Here is an 11,072-nt window from a genome sequence, read left to right on the forward strand (position 1 = left end):
TAAATGTTATTGTTTGGCTTTGCATAACTAATTTCTTAATTTGTTTATATTTTCATACCTATTTTATTTGTAGTTCGCGCACCCCATGCAAGTGATGTAACTACACTAGGGGCAGCAATGGCTGCTGGATGGGCGGAGGGAATTGAAGTTTGGGACAAAGAACCTGAGAGAGCTCAGAGTAACAGCACTACATTCAATCCAGCAACTAACAATGAGGGTAATGTATTATCTTTAAAACAATTTTGATCCTTTTTCTCTCAACTTTATTCTTTTTAAACTTCCGACGTTTCGACCACTTAGGTCATTTTCAAGGATTCCTTATTTTGTTTTCATTTTTTCCTTTAAAATTCTTTAAATGCGGGCTAATTGCCTTTGTCCTATAAATTCTTCTATAAAATTCCTTCCCAAATTTAAAACTTTTATTAACCACTTTTCTTACTTTGGAACTTTGGGTAAGACAAGGGAGAATGCCAAGGGGTGTAAAGAACTGCTTTTCTTTGACAGGTTCATATCTTCTAAGTAAAAGGTAAGAAGCATAACACATCATTAGTATGGATTGATTATCAGAATTCGTTTGACTCAGTGCTCCATGATAGGCTTCTCGAAAGTCTCAATAACTATAAGTTAGACAAAATCATAATTAGTTTATTAGAGCACCTTATGAGATTGTGGAGAGTGTCCCTGAATATCCTTGTTACTAGAACACCGATATCCCATAGGAATTTATTTTCGAGTCAATTTGATATCCAGAGTCATCTAAACTATCATGCCATTGGACAGCAGCTATACCACACTAAGTCTTCAAAATGAAAATCTTCCTTCTACAGTTAATCAAGAATACCTACTTTAAAAGTGGAAATATAACTGCATGGTAGATTTTACCACAGTTTATCAGCAACGTGAGTGGACATGGGTGCATCATTAATGTGTCTATGTAAGAGTACATTGTTCCCTGAAACAAAGGAATTTTATATTAGCAATTCTTGACCAGTTAATAGCCAAAAGGACCTACAGGTCCATATATGTGGAGAAGATATTGACTGTGTGGAACGGCTACAGAATCAATTCATCATATTACATCTGGTTGCAAAGTGCTTGCAGATAAAAAATATTTGTTGTGATACAATAATATGGCAAAAATTGTGGACCTGGAATTGGCTGAGAAATTCAAGACTTTGAATATAAGGTTTGCTTAATATAAGACAGCCCACAATCAGTGATTGATAGATGGTACCTCAGGCTATATTAGGATCTGGTCATCATAATAAATGATGACCAGATCAGATAAGATAATATCCATAACAGATGATTCCTCACAACAAGCCTGCTATTTGCTAATTTTAAAGGATGAAAAACATACAAATATTATTGAAATAGGTGTATCATCTGATAAAAATCTTCACAAGATGGAAAAATTAGAAACAGGATCTGGGAGCTAATAATTTCTACGAATGGCAGACCAGAAATCAGAATTTCTGAGAAGATTTTAGCCAGGATGAACAATGTGAATCTTTCTACGAACATTCTGGAACAGAAGCAGAGAGCTGTGTTGCTCATTGACAGCATCATAAGAAAATTAATGAACATCACAGATTGAATTTCTTCTAGCCTCACTCTTGACCTAGGTTCGAGTATAAAATAAAATAATATATAGAATATAAAAAATAAATAAAAATAAAATAAACATGGCATGACTAATTGTTTATCAGATTAATGTGGATTTAAATAAAAATAAAAAAAACTTCCGGTAATATATATTTATTATTTAATATTTGACAAGGCATGAAAAAAATTAAAATAATTCTTCAATTACATTTAACACTCAATGCGACAGTAACATTATTTGTTTACTTTTTATATCGTATCATAAACTCAATATATTGTGTATTTATTATTCTACATATTTATTTATGATTTTATGATGCATACTCCAATTTTTTTAAATGGAGTCTCGAGCCTAAAAAATAAAAGTGAATTAGTTCAGAATACTAAAATGTAAGACAAATAAATATTGCTACGGATCCCACAGAACCTTCTGTTGCATGTGTTAAAACATTGTACATTTTTGTGAAGAATTATTACTAAATAGTTAATTCTTGATTTTTTTTATTTGTGCTATAAACATTTAAGTTAAATACAGGTTAAGATGGTAAAAATTCAGTGGATGATCTCTCTCCATTAACTATAAATTTACATTTTTTCATTTATAAATTTCAGAACGTAATCTGAGGTACACTAAATGGAAAATGGCAGTTGAAAGGAGCCTGGGTTGGGCTACTCAAAAACGAACTATTCCAATTACAGGTAAAAAAGGACAAGAACCACATAATGTTAAAACAGGGATAACATTTTCATTCTAGAACTACATTTATTTGTTTTAAATGTATTTCCGCCTGTTTCCAAATTATTAAGTCAAACTGTATAAAAATATACAATGTTTACTTTAGATTACTATTTCCCCTAATATTATTTTTATTTGGAATTGAATCATACTTATAATTTTATGTAGTATAATTACTTTAATAATAAGTGTGGAACTTTCAGCCTTTTCATGGCTAGGTAATGATGGTACTTCATGAATTCTTTCTGTAAAAGTTTTTATTATTTTGTCTACCTGGGCCCTGTTTCATAATGAAAGCTAATAGTATTAGTTGATAGTACAAATGTAGAAACTAGTGTGGTAATAATACTAATACTTATTTTTTTCATTACGGGGATGACTATTAGTGATATTACAGGAATTAAAAAATACTTAAGTACAAGTCTGTATAATTGAATTAAGATAAATCTACAAGACTAATAGTATTAGTTTGTACTTTATTATGAAACAGGGCCCTGGATGGTCACAAAAGCTGAAAGTTTTTATTGGATTTTTTTTTTTTATTCACATGTCACACTCAAAGAGGCATTACTTCTTCTGAGAACAAAAAGTTCCCTCAGTGCTGGTTTTTGAACTCCTGTTGATGATCTAGAGAAGTTTTGATATCTTTATGAAAAATATAAACGTAGAACTTCATTTTTTTTTTTCAGTTATTAGAATTTGAAATGAAGTATGTGTAAATGAATAGGGATAAGATTTTTATGTTTTCACACATTTTTACCTGACCATGATATCTGCGATTCCTTATTAACTAAAGATGTTTCAAGGCATTTCTGGCCAAAAGAAGCCATTTTTATTTTACATATTTTTAAATATTTGGCCTTTTTTACATATTTTGTTGTAAATCACATATTTTCTGAAATATTTGTTATTTTTAACATATTTTTAGGTATTCTGTCCTGAATCACATATTTCCTTAAACTATTTGTTCAATTTTAAATACATTTTTCGTAGAAACTACATAAAATTCAAGAGAACGCTAGATAATTAAAGGTGAAATTTATCATTTATCATAAATAGTGCGTAAAAATTCTATGTCTTCATCTTTGAACCCAAATTAAATGCAGTGGGAATAATAAATTTTCACACAGAATTACATCGAGAATTCCTCAGAATCAATTAAAAAGAGCAAGGGTCTTATTCATGTGACATTTTCCTAGAATTTGTTTGTTTACTCTTCAATCCATTTCTCTCTTTCTTTACTTCCTCCTAAGATTCCACAGGTACCAATACTATGTATTTAGATTTGTGGCGAGCATTTGTCAGGGCAGACATTCCTATCTACAAAATTAGCAATCCGGACTTAAAAACCTTTCTTGAGAAATACATATGCCGAGTAATGCTAAATAAAAGCACTTTAAGAAAAAAATATTTGAAAATTAATACGAGGAGACTTTAACGGAATTCGGAAAGCAATTTTAGATAGGCCGATTTGGATTTCTGTGGACGAGACTACGGATATGGAAGGGCGTTATATCGCAAACATAATCGTTGACAGACTAAGTGTTGAGGCACCTTCAAAATCCTATTTGCTGAATTGTGAATTCCTCGAACAATGTAACCATGAAACGATAGCAAGATTTGTCAACCAATCTAAGACTGTTCTTTGGCCTATGGGCATCACTCATGGTAAAGTTTTGTTGTTTTTGTCAGACGTGGCACCTTACATGAACAAAGCTGGCAATGCCTTTAAAGTTCTTTATCCTATGATAGTTCATTTGACCTGCCTGGCACACGCATTTCATGTCCAAATATAGACAAGCTTGTGTCCACAGTAAAAAAAAATTTTTGAAGGCTCCCATTCGTATTACTATTTTTAAAGAAACACATCCTGACTTAGCTTTACCACCGGAACACGTGATAACACGATGAGGCACCTGGCTTGATGGAGCCCAATATTATTGTTTAAATTTTGAAAAAATTAAATACATAATATCAAAACTTGACACCATTGCAGTAGAGAAAGCGAACAACTATTTAACAATTAACTCAATAAAGACTGATTTGGCTTACATAAGTGCAAACGTGGTATTTTTATTCAATTACAATTACACAATTACAAAATAAGAAGAAAAGGACCTTCCACTGACGCAAAATTTAAAGACTGTGAACGAAGCAATAGAAAGACTGTAAAATATAGGTGGTGAAAATGGAGAAATCGTAAAGAAAAAAGTACAGGATGTGTTAAAAAAAATTCAGGGTATAAAATCATTCAGTCCATTGGAGCCATGCTCCTCGGAACAAATGTTGACACAGCTGTCCAGGTGATGCAGAATACCGAACTAGATGCAATGGAAATAGCTTCATAATTTCAGTATGCCCCTATAACATCAGTAAATGTTGAAAGATCTTTTAGCCGGTACAAGTCCATTCTGCGGTCAAACCGACAAAGATTTTTATTTGAAAATTTAAAAATGCATTTAATCTGCAACAATTTTGTAACCGACTCTTTTGAATAATTGATTTCTTCCAAAGTTTTAAGTATTTTTCTAAAGTTTTTTTTTCTTTTCAATAAGGATTATTCTTTGTTTCCATTTATAATTTGTTTATAATTCATTCTGAGTAATTATTAATCAATTAGTTTAATTACAATTACTAATTAATGTCTTTTATTGAACAGCTATGTTTTCTCTAAGTTCATGTTTTTGTACATATTTTAACATAATTTATTTAAAATATTATTCATATAATATATAATAAATACATATTTATGTAACTTTTTTTAAGTTATAAAGTTACTAATTAATTAGTAATTTATATTGTTGAATAATACAAAATTTATAACTACATATTATTTACATATTTTTTAAAATATTTGACAATTTATTAGCACATGTTTATGTACATATTTTGGATTTTTTAGCACATAAAAATCCTATCCCTAGTAATGAACAAATGAATAAAAGGAAAAAAAAAAATTTGATTTTTCAAACAAACAATTACTTCTGTTTTTCATTAGCACCATCTATTCAATAAATTTTTCTATTTAGTAGGGAATTGACTCCAGGATATTTTGTGAGTGTATCTGGATAGATAAGTTTGAAAGTAATACTTCAACGTCTGCTTCTTTAGTTTTTCATAATAAAAAAAGTAAAATCAGTAGCTTATTTTAATTATTGATCTTTCAATATTACTTAGTAAGATCATGCTGTTTTAATAGGTGTTATAAAATAGAAACAAAAAATATCTCCCCTCAAAAAACCCAATAGTAAATATTAAAACTATAAATTCTTGTAAATCTTCAGATTAGGAAATATGGGGACACTATAACATAACATTTTATTGGTAAATCTCCTGCTGATAGTGCAGTCTGCATAAGTAGATAACATTATTGCTGAGCACTTAGTTGGCGACTTCTAATGTAGATAAAAACTAAGACTAGAAAAAAATATGAATCTTAAACAAAAAACAAATTAATTTAGATGTAGATAGAAATACTGATAAGGGAACTATCACACTTCTTGGTTAATTAAAATATTGTCACATTTTAGAAACTTTTTTTACATATTACGATTTTATATTTCCCTCACAATATTCTATTACATTTCTGACAGAATTGGTTCCCTTTCCTGTCTCAAGGGAAAATGATATATACTCTAGTATATACCTTAGGCTCCCGTTTAGGCCCTGATAGGGGTTTGGTTGTTAAGAAATGATATAGCACTGGTTTATTGTTCCAAATGTTTTTATCATTTGTGCCTAATCTATAGTCCCTTCTGTCAGTGATATTTTATTCCTCTTCTATTTTCTGATTACATGTTGTGTATGCAACATCATTTTCTTTCAAGTCACAATAGAATGGATTAGATGAATGATTGAATCCTTGTTACCATTATGAATATATTAAACCCTAAAACCTAATGAAAATCTTCTTTTCCTCTAATTCATCTTGCTTTCAATCGATCTGTGCATGATATATCTTCAGATTCATAAAACTGTTTGTTGAAAGCCATCAAAATAATATGAAACCTCACAAATCAAAGTTAAACTTAATCGAAAAAAAATTACAAAATAAATCACTAAGTCTGATGTGATTTGTATTGGAAAAATAATTTGTTTATTATTATACTCACCCAAGAAACATATCACTTCCTCATACTGTTGCTTTCCACTAACTTTAGGAAAGAGCACAAACAAGAAATTTGGACAGAAGAGATGAACATTTAACGAATCTGTTCCTTTGTTTTTTAATTAGTCAAATAGAAACTTGCCCGACTTTATGTTCTATATTCCATATTATTGGCCACATAGCTTACTCTTTAAATTAATATTTATCTTACCAAATTTCAATTAAATAGGTTGAGCATACAATACTATGAAATGATGACAGTATATTAAAATTTCTATCAAAACCTTGAATGATTGGAGGTTATATTAAATGACTGGAGAAAAATTTCAGTCCAGAAGATAGTTGTATTATGAAAAACCAATTTTGAAATTCTTGAAAATTTAAGCCAAGGAGAAGGAATCCTTGAAGGAAATATGCTTTTCAATTTTTTGTTAACAGCTTATATAAAATACTTCAAGGTTAGCCTCAATCAACTAATAAAAATAAATATTAAAAAACTAGGGTTATTAAATAGTATAAAATCTATGTTTTGACAATTTGTAGACAAATTCATTTGTCATTACAGTAATAAAAGACTATTTTTATTTTCAATTTAAATATAAAATAAGATGAATATACCTATTTTTTAGGTTACAGGAATTTTTAATTAGTATACATAATAAGTGAAAAATAAAATGTTAGTTATGCATGAAAAGTGAAAGTAGATTATAAAAATTTTAAATGAATGACAATAATCCTAGATGTGATAATAAAAATTTTCTAGAAAGATGAGAGAATTGAAAATGATGAAGGTATATCTGACATATTTGTTAGTTTGAGTCAATACTGTATCGTTTGATGGAATTTGTTTTTCTTCCTGGGAATTAAACATGTGAACAATTATTTTAAGTTGAAAGCCGATAATTATTGGCTTATTATTAATGGCCATTGTTATAATAGTTACTATAATAATACGAATAATTATTGGTTCTAAAATTGTCTAGTAGAGTGTCTACCAGACCTAGAGTACCTTGTGAAGCCATGGAATTTTTCATATCCGAAACAGTCAGGGAATTGTATTTAAGAAACTTGATTTTTCTGGTGTGAACTGGTATATCCAGTAATTTTTTTGTAATTTATTCCCTCATAATATCTTATATGTTGGAAGATTATTCAAATGAATGGATAATTCTCCCAAAATGGCACAATTTTGAATATTGTTTATCTAATATTTTATTTAGATAAATTATTTTTTTCCTGCATGTTTAGTGCCATATTTTTACTCTATGATCATTAGGAAAGTATAAGGACATTGCTGAAGTGAGCCCACATAAAAATTAATGTTTAATTTTATAATCTTTTAAGTTTTTAAGTGGTAGCAGACCGATTCTTGTTGGGCAAATACAAGTGCTAGCCTTTGACATTTGGCATCTCTTCACCATTATATCATGAATACTCCTTCCTTCCCTCCGAAAAAAGTTATATATAACATTATATTTGAATTTTATTTCATTCTAATTCATGTTCCAGTACCCTGCTCTTCACACAGTCCCTCAGCATTTTGAAAACCAACATTTAAATGGAGAGTAAATTCAAACAGAATATTGGTTTTGAGATGTAAGGATTACATGTGAAAATTAAACATTTTGACAGCCACATATTCATTGTATGTTTAATGAATCCACAGTGCCAATCTAAATAATGAATTTAAGCTACAGAGTGAGAATCAGTGTTGCCACAAGAAGTAAAAATCTCCCCTCGTGTATCACTTCAATTGATGGTTTATTCAAAACCATTTTGACCAGAGGACTGGGCTAATTTCTTGTAGACACATATCCAATTGTGAGAATAACTTAATTAAAAAAACTACTATCACAAATGTATCTAGTAAACATGAGTTTATCATCAATATATAAAGTACAAGAATATGGACCACTTTTCATCTCTTTTTTTCATAGTTCCTTTGTCCAATAAATAACTCAAAAGTAGGCCTTTTAGAACTACCATGAACCCTTGGCGTTGTTTTAACAGGAAAACTTTGAGAGGTTGAAAAACATACCCTTGACTCCTTTATGAGCTTTTAAAATATTTTTGATGAAATTATTAATTATGATTCTTATAAAATTTGTTTAATGATATAAAAAAACTTACCTTATTCCTAACAAGTTAAACAGCCTACTAGAAGTCACAGAACAGTACTGTTATTTAAATAAAAGCTGTAATGACTACATAAACCAACAGTCAACTGACTCTAGGCAAAGGAAAGCCTCATGTCAGAGAAGCAGTGTTGCCATCTACTGATTTATTTACAAATTAAATAATAATACCGATTTTCTACGACAATTCATAGATCAGAAGCTAGTTAAAACTATACAGTTGCTAAAGAGTCCTGCTCTTATTTGAATTCACTCCTAAGGTAAATGATTAAATAAATTAGGCAACTTTCACCAAGATATATAGAAATTGTGTTTTCATAATGTACCTAGATTAGATGTTATCAAAGTATAATGTATTGTTATGTTATAATGTATTATTTAATTTTTTTTTTTACAGAGGAACGTTACCGACTACTTGCATCAGTGCCTGGTACATTTTATGCATTCACCAGTTTTGTTATGTTGATAGTAGCCAAGGAAATCCATAGTAAAAGTAGACCATATTAGGGAGGTTTTAATTAAAACAGTCAAAAAAAGTAAAAAGGTTGTACTTAAATTATAATTTATAATTGTAATCTCATTTATATTTTAAAAAATCTGTAAATGAGGATCATTTCATTTGTTGTTAGAATTATAGCTATGTAATGTTACCATTATTATTTATAATTTTAATTGGTTCCTTTATTTAAGTAAATAAAAACTTACTTATGAACTACTCTCAATATAATCAAAATAATTCTTGAAGTAATGTCAAGTTTCTTCAGAGAACTCCAGTCTTTCCATTAATTAAATGAATACTGTTCTATTTTTTTGTATATTAAATTTTTATCATAAGGTTATCTGTATGATCTTATTTTAGTCCAACTGGCCTATGAACTTTGTTGTTGATTTCTCTTATCATGTTCCATTTATAAAAATATTAAATTTTATCTGTTTAGCTATTCATTCATACGAATTATATTCAAAATGAATACATTTGTTTTAATCAATTTACCTTGTGATTATTTTCATTCCAAATTTTTAGTATAAATTCATGGAGAAATCTATAAAAAAAAAGTAAATAAAAATCAAAATCAACAAAATTATTAGTAGTTCATAATTTTGTTGAAACCTTATGAATAATGGCTATATCACAGAATTTTGAGCAGGATTTATTGGTATTTTTAATACATTGATTGAAAAAAAAAGATTTATAAATGAAAAGAAAGTCACAAAGAAGTATTGGCTCACAAAATTTATTTCTGTTTTTGGAATAACTTGCAGTTACTTTTCAGTTTGTTTTGAAATTTTTTACTTATATTTTTATTAATTTTTTGGAGGGATTTTTAAATTATTTTCATTACTACTGCTGAATTGGAAATTTAATCATGTTGTTTTAATATCTTTATGTTTTTCTTCTGTTGTATCTGATCTGTTTTTAACAATCCACAATCCATTGGATTGTAATGTGAATGAAGAAATGAGTTCTAAAAAAATATATATAAATCTTAGAACTGATTAAATTAAACAAAGACTATTAATCCTGAAATGTGCATAGGAACTTTTGATTGAACATCTGTTGAAATAGGCTAGAGTTATGAAATTTCTGTTGTCTCTGTGATTGATTGATCACATTATGATCTCAGTGTTGTTAATTATGCCTACATAACTGATGTGATATGTTAGATTGCAGAGCCTGTGGGAGACAGTGTGCATTAACAGATATAATGGAAAATATCTAAACATTAGGCGCGTAACCTTTCAGCGAACAGCCCTGAAGAAGGCTAGAAACTCTAGCCGAAACGTCGGCACATTAAAATAAGTTAGTCATACTTATTTGTGTTTCATTGACCGCACCCCCAACCATCTTCTCCTCATTTATCATCCACGGTCAACTATCTCTCATAATAATGGAAAATACTTCAGATCATTTATTGACCGTATGTAATTAATAAAAAGAAGACACTCTCTCCTTTGACTTTGCTACAATCCGAAAGCCCTGAAACTGGGGTGAAACGACTTGTAATAAATAGTTGTTTCTTTTTTACTATTTGAGGTATTTCTGACCACACCCAGACTGGATCATCTTCCTTTTGTTTTTAGAAAATGTTTAAATTAAACAGAAAAAAAAATTTAATAGTTCTTTAATTATGGCATCTATGTTAATCAGGATTGATTTGGTCATATTTTTACTTCAAAAGAATTATTTAAATTATTATAATATAAAGCATTGTTTAACATAAGCTCGGCTTGGTGATAGAGTGAAAAAATTTGTGTGCTAAGGCTTCTAAGTGGGGCCTGTCTCGGATTCTCTGTTCTAGTTGATGCTCTTGATCAGGTTGAGTATAAGTATAACTCAATTTATCTAAATTGGTTTATTGTTTACTGGTCTAATGTTACTAGAGAATCATTCAAGTTAAAATATAGTTCTTGTCTTTTTAATAATAGTATTATTATTATAAACTTTAAAAGAACATCTTTATTTATGGTGTCTATGTTAATCAAGATT

General features: G+C 29.1%; 1 protein-coding gene across 5 annotated transcripts in view; it reads left to right on the forward strand.

Moving 5' to 3' along the window:
* LOC106687686 (glycerol kinase 3) overlaps positions 1-9,531 on the forward strand; it is a 31,147-nt gene extending 21,616 nt beyond the window's left edge. For all 5 annotated transcript variants that reach the window (XM_014431702.2, XM_014431703.2, XM_014431706.3 and 2 more), the window contains exons 11-13: positions 74-217; positions 2,218-2,304; positions 8,982-9,531. In XM_014431702.2, coding sequence (XP_014287188.1) covers positions 74-217; positions 2,218-2,304; positions 8,982-9,091 — 341 coding nt within the window. In that variant the 3' untranslated portion in view covers positions 9,092-9,531. The remainder of the gene's footprint in view (positions 1-73; positions 218-2,217; positions 2,305-8,981) is intronic.
* Positions 9,532-11,072: the final 1,541 nt, after the last annotated feature.

The sequence above is a fragment of the Halyomorpha halys genome, unplaced genomic scaffold (genome assembly GCF_000696795.3).
Source record: "Halyomorpha halys isolate HHAL.00 unplaced genomic scaffold, Hhal_1.1 Scaffold999.1, whole genome shotgun sequence".
Lineage (NCBI taxonomy): Eukaryota > Metazoa > Arthropoda > Insecta > Hemiptera > Pentatomidae > Halyomorpha > Halyomorpha halys.